The 20,594-nt window shown below is 40.9% G+C and overlaps 1 protein-coding gene across 9 annotated transcripts in view; it reads right to left on the reverse strand.

Annotated features, from left to right (window-relative positions):
* magi1a (membrane associated guanylate kinase, WW and PDZ domain containing 1a) overlaps positions 1-20,594 on the reverse strand; it is a 138,420-nt gene that overhangs the window by 24,844 nt on the left and 92,982 nt on the right. For 7 of the 9 annotated variants that reach the window (XM_067412868.1, XM_067412871.1, XM_067412867.1 and 4 more), the window contains 5 exons: positions 19,903-19,937; positions 13,865-14,117; positions 8,545-8,636; positions 6,619-6,811; positions 5,269-5,559 (listed from right to left, as the gene is read on the reverse strand). In XM_067412868.1, coding sequence (XP_067268969.1) covers positions 5,269-5,559; positions 6,619-6,811; positions 8,545-8,636; positions 13,865-14,117; positions 19,903-19,937 — 864 coding nt within the window. The remainder of the gene's footprint in view (positions 1-5,268; positions 5,560-6,618; positions 6,812-8,544; positions 8,637-13,864; positions 14,118-19,902; positions 19,938-20,594) is intronic. The other 2 variants (XM_067412872.1, XM_067412869.1) reach the window with 1 other exon arrangement.

A 20,594-nucleotide genomic window follows, 5' to 3' on the forward strand; every position in this document is an offset into this window, starting at 1 on the left:
TAACTATATATGTGCTTAAAAACAGCTGGACATATATCATATACAGTCTTAGTTAGTATTTTCACCCCACTAATGTTTCAAAGACAGTTTTTAATATATTTTGCAATAGTGTGTCAGTCGGTAATATCAGTTTACATTTATTTTGCCATTAATTGTAATAATCCAGTGAGATTTGTGTCTGCAGAAGGAGTCTGAGAACAGCTGATCCACATGGAGATCTAATCTCTCCATCATCGAGTCCATCTGGGATTACATGAAGAAACTGAGACAAAATCCTCAAGACCTAAGACAACATCTCCAGACTCTTGAAGAAACCTTCCTGGAAAGCTTTACTGAGAACCGCTTTAGGCACTTAAATAATGCTGTAAAGTGAGAATGCTTTCAAAAATAATGTCATAAATACATTTAGTTTATCAATGAACTCCTAATAACTAAATCAAATCAGTGTTTGGTGTGAGCATCTTTTGTGTTTTAAAGAGCTTTTGTCCTGGTTCACTTGCGCATAGTTCTTCAAGAGCTTTGCAGGAGAGTCTGAAGAGTCTGAAGATGTCGCCTCAGTACTTGAGGATTTGGTCTCAGTTTCTTCATGTAATCCCAGATGGGCTCGATGATGGTGAGATCAGATCTCCGTGTGGATCAACTGTATATATCTGAAGCTGTATATATCTAGAGCTGTATATATCTAGAGCTGTATATATCTGGAGCTGTATATATCTAGAGCTGTATATATCTGAAGCTGTATATATCTAGAGCTGTATATATCTAGAGCTGTATATATCTGGAGCTGTATATATCTAGAGCTGTATATATCTGGAGCTGTATATATCTGGAGCTGTATATATCTGGAGCTGTATATATCTAGAGCTGTATATATCTGGAGCTGTATATATCTGGAGCTGTATATATCTGGAGCTGTATATATCTAGAGCTGTATATATCTGGAGCTGTATATATCTAGAGCTGTATATATCTAGAGCTGTATATATCTGGAGCTGTATATATCTGGAGCTGTATATATCTAGAGCTGTATATATCTGGAGCTGTATATATCTGGAGCTGTATATATCTAGAGCTGTATATATCTAGAGCTGTATATATCTGGAGCTGTATATATCTAGAGCTGTATATATCTAGAGCTGTATATATCTGGAGCTGTATATATCTAGAGCTGTATATATCTGGAGCTGTATATATCTGGAGCTGTATATATCTGGAGCTGTATATATCTAGAGCTGTATATAGCTGGAGCTGTATATATCTGGAGCTGTATATATCTGGAGCTGTATATATCTAGAGCTGTATATATCTGAAGCTGTATTTATCTGGAGCTGTATATATCTAGAGCTGTATATATCTGGAGCTGTATATATCTAGAGCTGTATATATCTGGAGCTGTATATATCTAGAGCTGTATATATCTGGAGCTGTATATATCTGGAGCTGTATATATCTAGAGCTGTATATATCTGGAGCTGTATATATCTAGAGCTGTATATATCTGGAGCTGTATATATCTAGAGCTGTATATATCTAGAGCTGTATATATCTGGAGCTGTATATATCTAGAGCTGTATATATCTGGAGCTGTATATATCTGGAGCTGTATATATCTAGAGCTGTATATATCTGAAGCTGTATATATCTAGAGCTGTATATATCTGGAGCTGTATATATCTGGAGCTGTATATATCTGGAGCTGTATATATCTAGAGCTGTATATTCTGTATATATACTCCAAGATTCCTGACTTGATTTTTTGTTATCAGGCCTTTAGCCTCAAGATATGCGTTCACCTTGAGAATTTCATCTTTGTTTCCAAATGTAGTGATTTCGGTTTTGTCTTTGTTTAACTGAAGATAGTTTTGGCACATCCAGTCGTTAACTTCATCAATGCATTTGCACAGCGAGTCAATGGGGCTGTAGTCATTAGGTGACAGTGCTAAGTAGAGCTGGGTGTCGTCAGCATAGCTGTGGTAAGCAATATTGTTCTTTTTCATTATTTGGCTCAGTGGCAGCATATACAGGTTAAACAGGAGTGGTGCAAGAATAGACCCTTGTGGGAGTCCGCATGTCATGGATGTCCACTCAGACTTATGGTCTCCTATACTCACATAATAACCTCTCCCTTCTAAGTATGACCTGAACCATTTGAGGACCATCCCAGAAAGCCCGACCCAGTTTTCCAGTCTGTCTAGAAGTATGTTGTGGTCAACAGTGTCGAATGCAGCACTGAGGTCGAGTAGAACCAGAATTGATGTTTTGCCTGTATCAGTGTTTAAGCGAATATCATTTATAATCTTTATGAGCACTGTCTCTGTACTGGGATGCGGTCGGAAACCAGATTGAAAATTGTCAAAGTATCCATTCGAGTGTAAGAATTTGTTCAACTGATTGAAAACAACTTTTTCAATGATTTTGCCTATGAAGGGGAGATTCGAGATTGGTCTGTAGTTGCTCAGTATAGAGTTATTATATATAGAGCTGTATATATCTGGAGCTGTATAGCTCTAGAGCTGTATATATATGGAGCTGTATATATCTGGAGCTGTATAGATCTAGAGCTGTATATATCTGGAGCTGTATATATCTAGAGCTGTATATATCTAGAGCTGTATATATCTAGAGCTGTATATATCTGGAGCTGTGTATATATCTAGAGCTGTATATATCTGGAGCTGTATATATCTAGAGCTGTATATATCTAGAGCTGTATATATCTGAAGCTGTATATATCTAGAGCTGTATATATATGGAGCTGTATATATCTAGAGCTGTATATATCTAGAGCTGTATATATCTAGAGCTGTATATATCTGGAGCTGTATATATCTGGAGCTGTATAGATCTAGAGCTGTATATATCTGGAGCTGTATATATCTAGAGCTGTATATATATGGAGCTGTATATATCTGGAGCTGTATAGATCTAGAGCTGTATATATCTGGAGCTGTGTATATATCTAGAGCTGTATATATCTGGAGCTGTATATATCTGGAGCTGTATATATCTAGAGCTGTATATATCTAGAGCTGTATATATATGGAGCTGTATATATCTAGAGCTGTATATATCTAGAGCTGTATATATCTAGAGCTGTATATATCTGGAGCTGTATATATCTGGAGCTGTATAGATCTAGAGCTGTATATATCTGGAGCTGTATATATCTGGAGCTGTATATATCTGGAGCTGTATATATCTGGAGCTGTATAGATCTGGAGCTGTCTATATATGGAGCTGTATATATCTGGAGCTGCATAGATCTAGAGCTGTATATATCTGGAGCTGTATATATCTGGAGCTGTATATATCTAGAGCTGTATATATCTAGAGCTGTATATATCTGGAGCTGTATATATCTAGAGCTGTATATATCTGGAGCTGTATATATCTTGAGCTGTGTATATCTGGAGCTGTATATATCTGGAGCTGTATATATCTGGAGCTGTGTATATCTGGAGCTGTATATATCTGGAGCTGTATATATCTGGAGCTGTCTATATATGGAGCTGTATATATCTAGAGCTGTGTATATCTGGAGCTGTACATATCTGGAGCTAGAGCTGTGTATATCTGGAGCTGTACATATCTGGAGCTGTGTATATCTGGAGCTGTGTATATCTGGAGCTGTATATATCTGGAGCTGTATATATCTAGAGCTGTACATATCTAGAGCTGTATATATCTGGAGCTGTACATATCTAGAGCTGTGTATATCTGGAGCTGTACATATCTGGAGCTGTATATATCTGGATCTGTATATATCTGGAGCTGTACATATCTGGAGCTGTATATATCTGGATCTGTATATATCTGGAGCTGTACATATCTGGAGCTGTATATATCTGGAGCTGTATATATCTGGAGCTGTACATATCTGGAGCTGTATATATCTGGAGCTGTATATATCTGGAGCTGTATATATCCAGAGCTGTATATATCTAGAACTGTATATATATCTAGAGCTGTATATATATCTAGAGCTGTATATATCTGGAGCTGTGTATATCTAGAGCTGTATATATCTAGAGCTGTATATATCTAGAGCTGTATATATCCGGAGCTGTGTATATATCTAGAGCTGTATATATCTAGAGCTGTATATATGTAGAGCTGTATATATCTAGAGCTGTATATATCTAGAGTTGTATATATCTAGAGCTGTATATATCTAGAGCTGTGTATATCTAGAGCTGTGTATATATCTGGAGCTGTATATATCTAGAGCTGTATATATCTGGAGCTGTATATATCTAGAGCTGTATATATCTAGAGCTGTATATATCTGGAGCTGTATATATCTAGAGCTGTATATATCTAGAGCTGTATATATCTAGAGCTGTATATATCTAGAGCTGTATATATCTGGAGCTGTATATATCTAGAGCTGTATATATCTAGAGCTGTATAGATCTAGAGCTGTATATATCTGGAGCTGTATATATCTGGAGCTGTATATATCTAGAGCTGTATAGATCTAGAGCTGTATATATCTGGAGCTGTATATATCTGGAGCTGTATATATCTAGAGCTGTATATATCTAGAGCTGTATATATCTAGAGCTGTATAGATCTAGAGCTGTTTAGATCTAGAGCTGTATATATCTGGAGCTGTATATATCTAGAGCTGTATAGATCTAGAGCTGTATATATCTAGAGCTGTATATATCTGGAGCTGTATATATCTAGAGCTGTATATATCTAGAGCTGTATAGATCTAGAGCTGTTTAGATCTAGAGCTGTATATATCTGGAGCTGTATATATCTGGAGCTGTATATATCTGGAGCTGTACATATCTAGAGCTGTATATATCTAGAGCTGTATATATCTGGAGCTGTATATATCTAGAGCTGTATATATCTGGAGCTGTATATATATCTAGAGCTGTATATATCTGGAGCTGTATATATCTAGAGCTGTATATATCTAGAGCTGTATATATCTGGAGCTGTATATATCTAGAGCTGTATATATCTGGAGCTGTATATATCTGGAGCTGTATATATCTAGAGCTGTATATATCTAGAGCTGTATATATCTGGAGCTGTATATATCTAGAGCTGTATATATCTGGAGCTGTATATATCTAGAGCTGTATATATCTAGAGCTGTATATATCTAGAGCTGTATATATCTGGAGCTGTATATATCTAGAGCTGTATATATCTAGAGCTGTATATATCTGGAGCTGTATATATCTAGAGCTGTATATATCTAGAGCTGTATATATCTGGAGCTGTATATATCTGGAGCTGTATATATCTCACCGAGGGCAGCAGCGTCGGGCCGGGACACCGAGGATACGATGACGAAGCCGAAGCCCTCGCTCTCGGCCCGCTGGATCTCCACATCATACGGCTGTAGAGCTGCCACTGTGCTGCCGCTGCCGCCGCCGCCGCCACTGCCGATGCCGCTGGTGCTGCCGGAGCCGGAGCTCACCGTGCTCAGAGAGTTCTGGCTGCCCAGAGTCCGCTTCTCCTCCAGCAGAGACACACACTGAGTGCTGCTGTGGTGAGAGGAGGCTGGAGACGGAGGAGCGTCCTGATCGCCCTTACAGCCTGCAGAGAGAGAGAGAGAGAGAGAGAGAGAGAGAGAGAGAGAGAGAGAGAGAGAGAGAGAGAGAGACGTCAGAGAAGGCACACACACACACACACACACACACACACACACACACACACACACATAAGCTCACCTGTGTAAGAGCTCAGGTGTGTGTGATAAGCTCACCTGTGTAAGTGCTCAGGTGTGTGTGTTAAGCTCACCTGGGTAAGTGCTCAGGTGTGTGTGTTAAGCTCACCTGTGTAAGTACTCAGGTGTGTGTGTGTGTGTGTGTGTACTAAGCTCACCTGGGTAAGTGCTCAGGTGTGTGTGTGTGTGTGTGTGTGTGTGTGTGTGTGTGATAAGCTCACCTGTGTAAGTGCTCAGGTGTTTGTGTGTGTGTGTGTGTGTGTGTGTGATAAGCTCACCTGGGTAAGTGCTCAGGTGTGTGTGTGTGTGTGTGTGTGTGTGTGTGATAAGCTCACCTGGGTAAGTGCTCAGGTGTGTGTGTGTGTGTGTGTGTGATAAGCTCACCTGTGTAAGAGCTCAGGTGTGTGTGATAAGCTCACCTGTGTAAGTGCTCAGGTGTGTGTGTTAAGCTCACCTGGGTAAGTGCTCAGGTGTGTGTGTTAAGCTCACCTGTGTAAGTACTCAGGTGTGTGTGTGTGTGTACTAAGCTCACCTGGGTAAGTGCTCAGGTGTGTGTGTGTGTGTGATAAGCTCACCTGGGTAAGTGCTCAGGTGTGTGTGTGATAAACTCACCTGTGTAAGTGCTCAGGTGTGTGTGTGTGTGTGTGTGTTAAGCTCACCTGAGTAAGTGCTCAGGTGTGTGTGTGTGATAAGCTCACCTGGGTAAGTGTTCAGGTGTGTGTGTGTGTGTGTGTGTGTGTGTGTGTGTGTGTGTGTGTGTGATAAGCTCACCTGTGTATGTGCTCAGGTGTGTGTTATAAGCTCACCTGTGTAAGAGCTGAGGTGTGTGTTAAGCTCACCTGTGTAAGAGCTCAGGTGTGTGTGTTTAGCTCACCTGTGAAAGTGCTCAGGTGTGTGTGTATGTGTGCTCAAGTGTGTGTTTAGCTCACCTGTGTAAGTGCTCTTGCGGCGTACGCTCAGGTTGACGTGGCCCTGTTTGGCCGCCTGCTGCATGAGCTGCACCACCAGCTGATGAGATTTGCCCAGGACGGCCGTTCCATCCACACAGGTGAGCTCGTCTCCGGACCGCAGCCGGCCGTCCTCATCCGCCGCACCGTACTTCACTATGTGCCCTATGTAGATCTGGAGCATGCGGCAGATTAACCACACAACCACACACACACACACACCACAATGATGAGACAATCCTTGAATGAGTGCAATCAGCTGCAGAATATCGTTATTGATCACAGGGAAATTAAGACTATAGTAAATGAAAATCACTAATATCTGAGCACTAAGATTGAGAGTGACGAGTGAATTATGACTGAACTTTCAACAGAAACGCTAAAGTTAAAGACAGATGGGCCTGTTTATTCATGCAAGGTGCATTAGATTTTGTTTTCTGTGTGAATTTGAAATTCATATTGATATTTACTCTACAGTGACGTCATCAACTCTTTGCTGATCAAACTACAGTGTTTACAGCACTGCAATGCTCTTCTTACTCAGCCATTCTGTCTTGTTTCCAGTCTAAATATCTAACAATTCTTAAATCAAGATGCGTTTACTAGACACGTAAAATAACATAAGATGTTTTTATTCTTGTTTTCTGGCGGAAAATATCAAAATGAAGTGAGTTTTTGCTTAAAACTGGTGAAATGATCTGCCAATGGGGTGAGAAAAATAATCGTTTCGGATTAAAATCTCGTTTCCGAACAGAAATCAGATTATTTTTCTCACCCCATTGGCAGATCATTTCACCAGTTTTAAGCAAAAACTCTCTTCATTTAGATTTTATTCCCCAGAAAACAAGGAACAATATCTTATTTTACTTGTCTAGTAAACGCATCTTGATTTAAGAATTGTTAGATATTTAGACTGGAAACGAGACAGAATGACCGAGTAAGAAGAGCATTGTTTGCAGCGTAACTCTATAACTCACTGCTCGTTCATTTGCCGTTAGACAGTCCTTCCAGAAAAATGTGGCTTTTTGTGATCGTTGTGGGCAAAAATCCCTGAGTATGCGGCACGTTTTCTTAAAAAAATGCGATGTAATATGCAGGATATTTATGCAATTTTATGCAATGAAATTGTGGTAACTTGCAAAAACTGCGGTTTGATGAAAAAGAAAAGAAAAGTGATTCCCCAACACCCTGTTCTCACTAGGGTCCTATACCTTAATGTAGAGTCATGTCTTATCACGTCCTATGATAAGCAAACACATCCTCACAGAAAGGGCTGGGGATATTGCAGACCTTAATAAACACACGGCTCAAACTTACAAAACATTGATGAGTCAAACCAGTTCTGCAGCTTTAAAAAAGGAATGTGCTACAACTTCTGTAAAAGTTTATAAATAAAATATAATAAAATAAAATGTGAGCTTCCTGTTTTACAGAGACATCTGTTCAAATATGTGCTTCCAATGCACAATCTCTTACTGTAACGTACATTTACACACTACTAATATACTTACAACTGTAAGGTTTCTGAAACTAGTGTGATTTATCCCACTGGTAACAACAAAGTTCAATCCTACAACTGTGATATTCTGCACGCGGAAGTCGGCAATTTATGCTGCAAAAGTGCGGCGTATTTTTTAAAAATAAAAGAGGCCCCCGCATAAATATGCACTGCTTATTTTAAGCAAAAACTCTCTTAATTTTTAGTTATTTCTTCCCAAAACAAGACATTCATTTTTACTTGTCTAGTAAATGTTTCTTAATGTAAGATTTTTTTGATATTTTGACTAGAAACAAGACAAAAATACTAAGTAAGAAAAGCATGTTTTGCAGTGCATAATCGTGTTTTCTGGAGGGACTGGTTAGCAGGTGTGTGTATATTGGTATTTGTGCGGATGTTTTCAGACTCACCGGTTCTCCGGGTTCATTCCCGCCCAGGATCCGGAAGCCAAAGCCTGTGTCTTTCCTCCAGAGGAAAATGTCCTGTTCTTGAGATTCAGGCACTGGACAAAAGCAAAATATAAATCAGTTTCTTAGCTAAAATAACTGTGGTAACACTTTAGTATGGGGAACACATATTCACTATTAACTCCGCCTTCTGCCTCAATAATCTCCTACTTTACTGCTTATTAATAGTTAGTAAGGTAGTTTTTGTAGCGTTTAAGTTTAGGTATTGGGTCGGATTAAGGGATGTAGCATAAGCTCATGCAGAATAAGGCATTAATATGAGCTTTAGAAGTGCTAATAAGCAGACAATATCCTAATAATATGTGCATATTACTAGGATATTGGCTGATTATTACTACTTCTAAAGCTCATATTAATGCATTATTAATGCTAATAAGCAACTAGTTAATAACTGAACCTTAAAATAAAGTGTTAGCTTTTCTTATTTTGTAAAATGCACATTAAATATCTAGATTTCTCAGTTTAATTCATGGTGAAAACATGAATGTGCATAGTTTAGAGGGAGATTGCTGCCATCTACTGGAAAACAAACACTTTAGAAATGTATCAATGAATAGTTCCACTAATGTTAGATGCAATTACTCTTGCTATTTGTGTTTAGGCTGTAATGTGGCATAGATTCTATTTTTGTATAGTTTATCTGTTATAAGTTTTTTTTTTTATTCTATGTGTGTTATATATATATATAAACACACATACACATCATGAACACAATGACAGCATATAATGAACTGGATCAAGGTACAATTTTTAAAACACAACCAACATATAAAACAACAACATGCATTACAAAATAAAAAATAAACCAGTGCCAGAGTTTCCACAACTTAGACTGATAACATGTAGCAAGGGGCACCAAGTGAAATCTTGCCTAGGGCAGCAAATTGGTCAGGGCCGGCCCTGATTCTGGCAGTGTTAACGCAGGTACCAGCTGACCGTTTAATTCATAGCGTGAAGCGTTTGCCTCGCGTCTCTGGGTCTGCCAAGCGGATCCGTGTGGAGCGTTTAACAGGCCCGGCTGGATCTGGCTCTACGAGCGGGAGTCCTCAGGAGTCTGGCAGCGGAGCGGCCATGGATCTCCTCAGGAGTCTGATCTAACTACAGCTGCTCTCTTCAGACGCCAGAGATACGCATGAGACATGGCTTGGGTTCAGATCTCACACCACAATGTATAAAGCTGCTGGTCATATCATTAGAAAATCATCAAAAAGTTGATTTATTTCACTCATTCCATTCAAAAAGTGAAACTTGTATATTATCCAATCCAATCCACCTTTATTTATAAAGCACCTTAAAAACAACACTGTTGACCAAAGTGCTGAACACAATTCACAAAGCATGATCAAAACATCAAAATAGCAATAAAATAAATACAACAATAACACAAAGTCAACACTCAAACTGATCCCAAAGCCAAAGAAAATAAATGAGTTTTGAGACAGGATTTAAAAACAGGGAGAGACTCAGCCAGTCTAATGTGCCGAGGCAGCTCATTCCATCGTCTCAGAGCTGCCTCGGCAAACGCACGATCACCTCTAAGGTTACGCTTCGTCTTTGGGATGACTAACAGAGCCTGAGCGAGAAGGGGTGTAAGGCACAAGCAGATCAGATAAATACTTTGGGGCCAGGCCATGAAGACATTTAAAAACAAATAACAGAATTTTAAAATTAATGCGGAAATGCACAGGTAGCCAGTGGAGGGACTGGTAAAATATGGTCACGTTTCCGGGTTCCAGTTATATTCATTCATTATTTTAATTTTTATAAATATGACTAACAACTAAGGAAAATCCCTAATTCAGTATTTCAGAAAATTAGATTACTTAGGACCAATACAAAGAAAGGATTTTTAGAAATCTTGGTCAACTGAAATGTATGAACATGAAAAGTATGAGCATGTCCAGCACTCAATACTTAGTTGGGGCTCCTTTAGCCCAAATTACTCCTCGAGCAGTTTCACTCTTTCTCCTGTGGCGGTGATGGTCACTTACAGTTTCTCTCAGTCGCTTTGGCACATTTCTCAGATCAGAATTGAAATTCTCAAAACCACCTGTTCAATTCTCACATCATTGTGTCACTCGTGCACATCAAAAAAGCAGTTTCTCATTTCTCTGAACAAGTTGCAAATGTTTTGGTACATATATGCAAATCATTATGTACAATTCTCTGCTGTTTCCTACATTATCAGCTGCTTCTGTCATGTTGTTCAGAATGTATTATATTGGGTCTCTGTTGAACAGTCTCACCCCCACAACATTAAGGCATTAGTTCATAGCAAGTCTTTCCATGCAAAATGGTTGAACAAGTTGTCATAATATGTCAAGAAAATTTATACATTTATATATATCGTTTTTTTTCCCTTTGTGCTATGCAGTGCTGTCTTTTTTTCTTTCTGTATCGCGATGACATGGTCTGTCAACAGATGACAGTACACACAGTAAAAGCGTACTTGTGAATCTTGTCCAGTTTCTTGCAATCAAACTCCAACACTAAGATGTAACCTACAATTGACAATAATTGTCATCAAAACTTTAGCCGTAGTTTCCATCAGAACATCCCTCCAGAATAAACCGTTATATTGACAACATGACTAAACAATCTGCCTGTCTTATCCGTACACAACGACACGAGGACTTTTCCTTCTGATGGCACTGACATGTTCATTGACACAGATATTTACTTCTGAGAGATGAACTGAGGATTCTGAGGAAGAGTGGCGTTTGCAGGTTATCCGTGGTGTTTTGCTATGTGTACAAATTGTTTTGAGAAATGTACTTACTGTTTTGCAAATTGTGAGATTGATTCAAGAAATGTACCAAAGCAACTGAGAAAAACTGTAACAGGGCTGTTTAGGGTTAATTCGCAATGAGGAACCTTTTCCAGAACCTTGTCTCTCTCTGCTCCTCTGTGGTGGAAGAGCTGCAAACCTCCACCGATCTGCTCAAACAATCCACAGGCCCTCGTCGTCAGTGAGGAACCTGGGTGTGCTCTTTGATACCAATCTCTCATTTGAAAGCCACGTTTCTAGCATCTGTAAAACTGAATTCTACCATCTTAATAATATATCTAGATTAGGGTGGTTGCCCTGCTCGAGATAGATAGATAGATAGATAGATAGATAGATAGATAGATAGATAGATAGATAGATAGATAGATAGATAGATAGATAGATAGATAGATAGATAGATAGATAGATAGATAGATAGATAGATAGATAGATAGATAGATAGATAGATAGATAGATAGATAGATAGATAGATAGATAGATAGATAGATAGATAGATAGATAGATAGATAGATAGATAGATAGATAGATTATTGTAATGCTCTACTGGGTGGTTGCCCTGCTCGCTTAATAAACAAACTCCAGCTGGTCCAAACCGCAGCAGCTCGAGTTCTTACTAGAACCAGGAAGTATGATCATATTAGTCCAGTTCTGTCAACACTGCAGATTTTCAAAAAAAACAACATCTAAATGAAGAGAGTTTTTGCTTAAAACAGGCAAAATGATCTGCCAATGGGGTGAGAAAAATAATCTGATTTCTGATTTAAATCTTGTTTTCTGTTTCCGTCCCAAACAGAAATAAGATTATTTTTCTTACCCCAACAAAACAAGAAAAAATATCTTATGTCGTTTTAATTATCTAGTAAATGCATGAGAGTCAGAAGCCAATAAAAAGTGGGCGGGTCCTCTCTCTCAGATTTTTTTTTTTTTACTGGAGTAACGTTAGATGCCATTTAGATTCAATACAAATATACCGCCGCTTACTAAACAATTGATTGGGCCAGACTAAATGACGGAAATCACAGTTATTTACCGGGGCGATAGTGTAGGGGTAAGAGACGCACGTTAGGGCTGCACGTTTTCAAGTTTTTCATTAACCGTTAACCGAGGCCCTTAGCGGTTAATACTCGGTTAACCATAGTGTGCGTCAGGGTTATTATTAGCTTATTAATTTGACGACCGCCATCTCCGTAGTGAACGCGCCTATAGAGAGAAATGCACATCATGGATTACATAATCACAGAGTAGCCTATTTCTTTTCGTTTTAAATTGTTAAAAGACATTTCAAGCTTTCTTAAGATCTATTTCATGTCTGCGAGGCGTACGCTGAGTTTCGTTAAATTAGGATGAGATGCGCTCCAGTTCACGAGCAACGCAAGTGGCCGCGAGGGAGCCTGCATGATTAGGGCATGTAGCGTTAGTAAAATACGCAGCGGAGAACGATTCCCACAGCGTTTGACTCGCGGCTGAGCCTCTCCCGGCAGAGAGTTCAAGCATCTGTGGACTCGTCCCTTCAGCTCTGGCCATCTTGCTTTCAGTCCGCGATCAGCTTTTTTGTTTTCTCATCACAGTTAAAGTAACGTCTGCTTTTCTCTAGTCATTCACAAGTTTCTCACTTCAAACTTTCTTTCTTCTGCTCCGTTATGCCCAGCGCGCGCGGCTCCCGCTCTGCTTCTGCCCTAATGCGACTTTAGTCCAGTGCGACGTATGTTATTTTCCTCTTCATGACGCATGTTTTGACTGATGCGACTCATACTCCGGAGCGACTTATAGCCTGAAAAATGCGGTAAGCACTGCATTGCAATACTTGCATTTCGCCCCGTCACTCTCATTTTTAAAGTGCTCCCGCGCTTTCTTTGCCCGCTTCATTGCCCGCTTAGAAAGCTGGTCATGACTTCTTCTTGTGGATATTACAAATGTCTGGGAGCGCTCTGGCGGTCTCTAGGGGTGCAAACATATATTACAACTAAATTCAAGGCACGTCATTGACGCCACTTAACCGAGCAAAATGTTTCACTCGGTTACGCAATTTTTAACGGTTAATCGGTCAATCGGTTAACCATGGACACCCCTAACGCACGTCATCAAGTTTTGATGCAAATCGACCTGCAGTTCAAATCCGCCGTTTGCCACACTCGCTCTACTCCCTTTTCCCATCACATATCAGATCGGAATTTATTTTCAATAAAAATTGAGAAAATATTAGAAAAGTGGAAATAAAGTATCTAACATGTGTTTAATAATAAGTGCTTCTCGGTTAGGGGCAGGGAAGACATGTGCTGAATTATAGACGATAAAAGAAAGTGGGTCTTTGGTCGTAAAAAGGGAGTGGGTCTTGTCCCACACACACACACAATGGTTCCGACGCCCATGAGTAAATGCATCTTGATTCAAGAATATTTAGATATTTGGAAAAATATTAAACAAGAAGAGCATTTTTTGCAGTGTGATGGCATGAGGTCAGTGCAGGTCACTCACAGCGGCTCTCATACATGCTCCTGGACTGGGCCCAGATCCTGAAGGGGTCCGGCTTCTTCTGCAGCGTCCCATTGGCTGAAGCGGATTCGAAGGCTGGCAGGACGGGCAGCGGCTGGCTGGGCGGCGGAGGGACGGGCGGGACAGATGCCATGGCCTCAGAGATTGGCAGGCGGATGGGCGAGTCCATGTGTGCGCTCCGATGGCTGCAGACACTGTGCTGAGAGCTGCCCTGGCTGTCCTTCCGCTCCAGCTGCTGAGAGAACACAAACAAATTACAATTCTGGCATAACCTGGATCAGCTGAACTCAGCCCCGCCCACAGACGAACTCAGCCCCGCCCACAGACAAACTCAGCCCCACCCACAGACAAACTCAGCCCCGCCCACAACATTTAAGCTAGGGTTCGGTCTGGACTTGATCCATAGAGGAGTAATTATGCCGGAACAGAAACTGACCAATGAGATCATCAGGGTGGGCTTTAGCCGATGACGGACAGATGATCCACAGAAACTGACCAATGAGATCATCAGGGCGGGCTTTAGCCGATGACGGACAGATGATCAACAGAAACTGACCAATGAGATCATCAGGGCGGGCTTTAGCCGATGACGGACAGATGATCAACAGTAACTGACCAATGAGATCATCAGTGCGGGCTTTAGCCGATGACGGACAGATGATCAACAGTAACTGACCAATGAGATCATCAGGGCGGGCTTTAGATGATGACAGACAGATGATTGACAGACACTGACCAATGAGATCATCAGGGCGGGCTTTAGATGATGACAGACAGATGATCGACAGACACTGACCAATGAGATCATCAGGGCAGGCTTTAGCCGATGACGGACAGATGATCAACAGAAACTGACCAATGAGATCATCAGGGCGGGCTTTAGCCGATGATGGACAGATGATCGACAGAAACTGACCAATGAGATCATCAGGGTGGGCTTTAGCCGATGACGGACAGATGATCAACAGTAACTGACCAATGAGATCATCAGGGTGGGCTTTAGCCGATGACGGACAGATGATCAACAGTAACTGACCAATGAGATCATCAGGGCGGGCTTTAGCCGATGATGGACAGATGATCAACAGAAACTGACCAATGAGATCATCGGGGCGGGCTTTAGCCGATGACGGACAGATGATCAACAGTAACTGACCAATGAGATCATCAGGGTGGGCTTTAGCCGATGACGGACAGATGATCAACAGTAACTGACCAATGAGATCATCAGGGCGGGCTTTAGCCGATGATGGACAGATGATCAACAGTAACTGACCAATGAGATCATCAGGGTGGGCTTTAGCCGATGACGGACAGATGATCAACAGTAACTGACCAATGAGATCATCAGGGTGGGCTTTAGCCGATGACGGACAGATGATCAAGAGTAACTGACCAATGAGATCATCAGGGCGGGCTTTAGCCGATGACGGACAGATGATCAACAGTAACTGACCAATGAGATCATCAGGGTGGGCTTTAGCCGATGACGGACAGATGATCAAAAGAAACTGACCAATGAGATCATCAGGGCGGGCTTTAGCCGATGACGGACAGATGATCGACAGTAACTGACCAATGAGATCATCAGGGCGGGCTTTAGCCGATGACGGACAGATGATCAACAGAAACTGACCAATGAGATCATCAGGGCGGGCTTTAGCCGATGACGGACAGATGATCAACAGTAACTGACCAATGAGATCATCAGTGCGGGCTTTAGCCGATGACGGACAGATGATCAACAGTAATTGACCAATGAGATCATCAGGGCGGGCTTTAGATGATGACAGACAGATGATTGACAGACACTGACCAATGAGTTTATCAGGGCGGGCTTTAGCTGATGACGGACAGATGATCAACAGTAACTGACCAATGAGATCATCAGGGCGGGCTTTAGACGATGACAGACAGATGATCGACAGACACTGACCAATGAGATCATCAGGGCGGGCTTTAGCCGATGACGGACAGATGATCAACAGAAACTGACCAATGAGATCATCAGGGTAGGCTTTAGCCGATGACGGACAGATGATCAACAGAAACTGACCAATGAGATCATCAGGGCGGGCTTTAGCTGATGATGGACAGATGATGGACAGACACTGACCAATGAAATCATCAGGGCGGGCTTTAGCCGATGACGGACAGATGATCGACAGACACTGACCAATGAAATCATCAGGGCGGGCTTTAGCCGATGACGGACAGATGATGGACAGATGATCAACAGAAACTGACCAATGAGATCATCAGGGCGGGCTTTAGCCGATGACGGACAGATGATCAACAGAAACTGACCAATGAGATCATCAGGGCGGGCTTTAGCCGATGACGGACAGATGATCAACAGAAACTGACCAATGAGATCATCAGGGCGGGCTTTAGCCGATGACGGACAGATGATCAACAGTAACTGACCAATGAGATCATCAGGGTGGGCTTTAGCCGATGACGGACAGATGATCAACAGAAACTGACCAATGAGATCATCAGGGCGGGCTTTAGCCGATGATGGACAGATGATCAACAGAAACTGACCAATGAGATCATCAGGGCGGGCTTTAGCCGATGACGGACAGATGATCAACTGTAGCATAATCATCACATTATCAAAGGCTCTTGCAGGGTTGCCAAGTTTAGACAACAAAACCCGCCAACTACTAGCCCAAAACAAGCCCAGTAGCTACTTGGTGGGGGGTGGGGAGAGAATAAATGGTGTTTGGGGGGTAAAATGTGTTATTTTGGCAAGGTTGCTGCTAAAATTGGCATTCCTGGGTCTATATATCACATAATTGAGGTCGATTTAACCCGCAGACATGGAGAACAACCTGTGGGAAAACCGCAGACTTGGCAACACAGTGCAGTTGAGTTCTGTTGACATTTGACAACTAATGTTTTGCGTCGCTACGCCTCTCTGATTGGTTGTCGGTCTGTCCAATCGAGGTCTTTCCTGGTTCAGTTGAAACACACCCCATAATCACAGCCCAATGGAGCATCAGACTCATATTCTGACTAGAGCTGAGCATGACCACATCAGGCTAATCCTGCCATATTTCACCAGCCTCTTTTCCACAGCCAAATACAAACGACTGAATGTACAAGCATCTGTTCGCTTTCATTCACAAGCTCTAAACTGGCAACAGTTAGCATTCAGGAAACGGCTCCAACACCACCATAAAGTGAGACTTCTGAAGCCATTTGGCAGCTTCCTGTGACGAACAGACCGGCATTTAAGATGTTCTGGATGAGAAGGCAGTTTGTTTAAAGGGAAAGATTTCTCATTCTTTAACAAACTGTTCCTCCTTCGGTTGGCTGTCATCAAAGCTGACTTCATTCATGCATTTCCCAATCATTTTTACTACAAACCTGATTCCAAAAATGTTTGGACACTCTACAAATTGTGAATAAAAAAGGAATGAAATAATTTACAACTCTCATAAACTTATATTTTATTCACAAAAGAATATAGATGACTTATCAAATTTTGAAAGTGAGACATTTTAAAATGTCATGCCAAATATCGGCTCATTTCCGATTTCATGAGAGCTACACATTCCAAAAACACTCGGGACAGGCAGCAATAAGAGGCCGGAAAAGTTAAATGTTCACATAAGGAACAGCTGGAGGACCAATTGGCAACTTATTAGGTCAATTGGCAACATGATTGGGTATTGAGCAATATCAGAAAGGAGTTTCTCAGAGGAAAAACTGCAAAGAGTTTGAACTCAGAGAATCTGGACCAATCTCTGAGCGTAAGGGTCAAGGGTCAAAACCAAACTGGATGGCCGTGATCTTCAGCCCTTAGACGGCACTGCATCACACACAGGAATGCTCCTGTAATGGACATCACAACATGGGCTCAGGAATACTTCCAGAAAACATTGGTGAACACAATCCACCGCGCCATTCGCCGTCGCCGGCTAAAACTCTACAGGTAAAAGAAGAAGCCATATCTAAACATGATCCAGAAGCCCAGGCGTTTCTCTGGGCCAAGGCTCATTTAAAATGGACTGTGGCAAAGTGGAAAACTGTTCTGGGGTCAGACGAATCAACATTTGAAGTTCTTTTGGGAAAACTGGGACGCCATCCGGACTAAAGAGGAAAAGGACAACCCAAGCTGTTCTCAGCGCTCAGTTCAGAAGCTGATCTCTGATGGTCTGGGGTTCATGAGTGTGTGTGGCATGGGCAGCTTACACATCTGGAAAGGCCATCAATGCTGAAAGGTCTATCCAAGTTCTAGAGCAACATCTGCTCCATCCAGACGGCGCCTCTTTCAGGGAAGACCTTGCATTCTCCAACATGACAATGCCAGACCACACACTGCATCAATTACAGCATCATGGCTCTGTAGAAGAAGGATCCGGCACTGAAATGGCCAGCCTGCAGTCCAGATCTTTCACCATTAGAAAACATTTGGCGCATCATAAAGAGGAAGATGCGATAAAGAAGACCTAAGACAGTTGAGCAGCTAGAAGCCTGTATTAGACAAGAATGGGACAACATCCCTATTCCTAAACTTGAGCAGCTCGTCTCCTCAGTCCCCAGACGTTTGCAGACTGATATAAACAGAAGAGGGGATGACACACAGGGGGAAACATGGCCACGGCACAACTTTTCTGAGATCTGTTGATGCCATGATATTTAAAATCAACTTATTTTTCCGTTAAAATTATACATTTTCTCAGTTTAAACGTTTGATATGTCATCTATGTTGTATTCTGAATAAAATAATGAAATTTGAAACTTCCACATCATTGCATTCTGTTTTTATTCACAATTTGTACAGTGTCACACATTTTTTTCTTTTTTTTTTGTGGAATTGGGTTTGTAGATATTAATAATGTCAGTCACCTAGCGGCTAACAACTACATTATTACATATTGCAATGTTTTGACAAAAGGTCAATAATACTTGTAATAATAATAATAATAATAATAATACTTGTTTGGTTGAAACATAGCAAGTTTTTAAAGCAGTGTGCCTTTTCATATCTGTATTTTAACAATGATCTCAGGCAGATTTGCTGAATCTCTAAGTGAGAATTCTCAACAGAAACAGCCTGCAGTTAATGAACTACACGACTTGGTGGAAGATTGCTTTATTCTGATGGTCATTTTTAATAAATATTTAAAAATTCATTGAACTTGGGTATCCTTTATAATGTGTCTGGTGTCACAAATAACAGCTTTAATCTTCCTGAAGGCCATAAGCTAGTGATTTTATCACAGTTAAAGATCCATTTGCTTCGGCTGGATGATAGTTTGTCTTGTTCTGTTTCTTAGTATTTTACTTTGTGACTATCATAGGTTTGGTTTTAATGTCAGAATATAGCCTCTGTGTCTGTCCTTGTGTTTCCTGAGTTCAGGCCGTGGCCAGTAGTGGGTGCTGTTACGCCGGCTCTGATTCTGGTTCTGGCTTGTTCTTTGGTTCTGGTGTAATAAACACAGCTTCTGGATCCTGCTCTTCCTCGTCTCTGAGCTCACCCTGTGTGATGTGACATCTTGACAAGTCTCCACATCAATAAAAAGGGCTTGTTTACACCATCAGTGTGTTTACTAAGAAAAGAATGACTGAACAAGTTCACAGCCAAGCCAAGGACAGAAGAATCATCAGACAGAGCAATTATTAATGTGATGGATATTTCTTCTCATACTATAAATAATATCTTCCCTACTTAGATGGTAATTTAGTATCAGGGAACACACTAACTCCATTAGCACTGTGCTGGAACATAACTTACATGTTAAATGTGTCCTTTAAAGTAGTTGCACTGTAAATGTAATGTAATTCAGTTAATCAGTAATGTAGTTCACATGTAATTTGTTTGTAACAACTTTAGTGTGACTAAATGATGACAGAAGTTTCATTTTTGGGTGAAATATCCCTTTAATTTCCTGATTACATAACACTGTTACACCTATCCCGTTAGCCCCTAACCCTGTGAAGACATTATTGGTTGACATGAAAATTAAATTGAAGCGATAAGCTGAGAAATAAGAGATGCATCTTACCAGCACTTTGGGGCTTTTCTTGGGCTGTAGGACTCCTGTGTGAGTGAGAGAGAGGGAAACTACAATTAGGATATTAAACACTGGATGAATAGTAATTTCCTGAAACTTAATCCAGAAAAAAAATAATTTTTAATTATTGGACGATAAAGCTCCACAAGTAGTAACCGAGAATACTGTCTCTTACATGACCGCTCTGTCAAGCCCTCGTCTCTCTCTCACACACACACAAACACACACACACACACACACACACACACACACACACACACACACACACACACACACAAGCCCTCGTCGTCAGTGAGGAACCTGGGTGTGCTCTTTGACACCAATCTTTCATTTGAAAGCCACGTTTCTAGCATCTGTAAAACCGCATTCTATCATCTTAAAGATATATCTAAACTACGGCACATGCTTTCAATGCAAAATGCTGAACAGTTAGTCGATGCGTTCATGAGCTCAAGGCTAGATTATTGTAATGCTCTACTGGGTGGTTGCCCTGCTCGCTTAATAAACAAACTCCAGCTGGTCCATGATAGATAGATAGATAGATAGATAGATAGATAGATAGATAGATAGATAGATAGATAGATAGATAGATAGATAGATAGATAGATAGATAGATAGATAGATAGATAGACAGACAGACAGACAGACAGACAGACAGACAGACAGACAGACAGACAGACAGA

The sequence above is a fragment of the Pseudorasbora parva genome, chromosome 13, assembly GCF_024679245.1.
Source record: "Pseudorasbora parva isolate DD20220531a chromosome 13, ASM2467924v1, whole genome shotgun sequence".
Classification (NCBI taxonomy): Eukaryota; Metazoa; Chordata; class Actinopteri; order Cypriniformes; family Gobionidae; genus Pseudorasbora; species Pseudorasbora parva.